Source organism: Mesitornis unicolor, unplaced genomic scaffold, assembly GCF_000695765.1.
Source record: "Mesitornis unicolor isolate BGI_N332 unplaced genomic scaffold, ASM69576v1 scaffold7106, whole genome shotgun sequence".
Lineage (NCBI taxonomy): Eukaryota > Metazoa > Chordata > Aves > Mesitornithiformes > Mesitornithidae > Mesitornis > Mesitornis unicolor.
In genome coordinates this window covers 8715-9872 of record NW_010192990.1, presented here as the reverse complement: position 1 = coordinate 9872, position 1158 = coordinate 8715, and the positions used below count along the sequence as shown (strand labels likewise).

Genomic DNA, 1158 nt, shown 5'->3' with positions numbered 1-1158 from the left:
TGAGCGCCTTGCAGGATCAAGCCCTATATGAGGTTCAAGAGCTGGGAACTTCTCTTTAAAGCAATCAACACACTGAGCTCAGCCATTGAAATCGATCAGAATGTCCGCATGGGCACAGGAGGTGGCTAGCTCCCCGTGACAGAGGGTCTCCGTGTCAGAAGTTTATACCTACAACTGGTGCTCTGAGCACACAACAGATTTGCTTTATATGGTAGAAGTCTTTTTGTTCCTACCCTTTGACCCATCAGTGTCCTTCATGGCTTCAAACACTTTGTGTTGTACATTCATCAAAATTCACATTGACTGCAAAGAACATAAATGCAACAAAAACAGGAAAGCCTCCAAGTAGTATATTATAGTTTTCTTCTAAATATTCTCCCATTGTAATCAGAGGTGCAGTGGCTAATTTATAATTTTTCCTTTGAAGGAATCCAGATGAAAGGCCCAGATTGTTCTTCAATTACAAGTTTGCATTGATTATATATATCTTCTAAGCTATCTCCTTGGACAATAGCTGCAGTAAGAAAACACATCAATATTTCTTTTAATTGATACATTCTATAGCATCCAGTTTCATCAGTTCTTCAGTTTACTCACAGATAGTGATGAAATAAGGAATGCTAGAATACTGTGATGTTACTGATGGCAACTAAGTTCAAACCAACAGTGCCTTCCGATGACAGAGACCCATCCTGCTGCTTGTAGTGAGACGACTAAGCTATGTTAGCTTGGGGAGCTAACAGCACTATCTAATGGGAGGGCAGTGTGGTAGGTTTGTTGCAAGTCAAACTTTACATTTAATTTGGTTTAGAAGCTACTCCAGCAGTGAGTAACTTCAGCAGACTTACAACTTATTCTTTTCCTGATCCAGTTACAATAAACTAACTCTGCAAAATTTAACTAGAGCAGGCCCAAACTGACAGAAGATAAAGCAACTGCAACACAAAGCACAGGGTCTATACCCTTAAATTCCTTGTCCTCCCAGCCGAAATCTGGAGCTGCAATTCAGATTATGTCAGCACATGGAAGGACAACTGGGGACTTTTGAGTGTTATCCATAAATACAAGTCCCCTGAGTAGAGAACTGCCTAAATACACACAAAGGAAATGCTGGGGCTCAGAGCAGGTCTTAAATCTTGCTCTTCTCTGTGTCAGGAA

The 1158-nt window shown here is 40.8% G+C and overlaps 1 protein-coding gene across 1 annotated transcript in view; it reads right to left on the bottom strand.

Moving 5' to 3' along the window:
* Positions 1-407: 407 nt before the first annotated feature.
* LOC104542851 (disks large homolog 2-like) overlaps positions 408-1158 on the bottom strand; it is a gene marked incomplete at its 5' end in the record, with an annotated part of 9157 nt that continues 8406 nt past the window's right edge. The window contains one exon of the mRNA XM_010187310.1: positions 408-514. Coding sequence (XP_010185612.1) covers positions 408-514 — 107 coding nt within the window. The remainder of the gene's footprint in view (positions 515-1158) is intronic.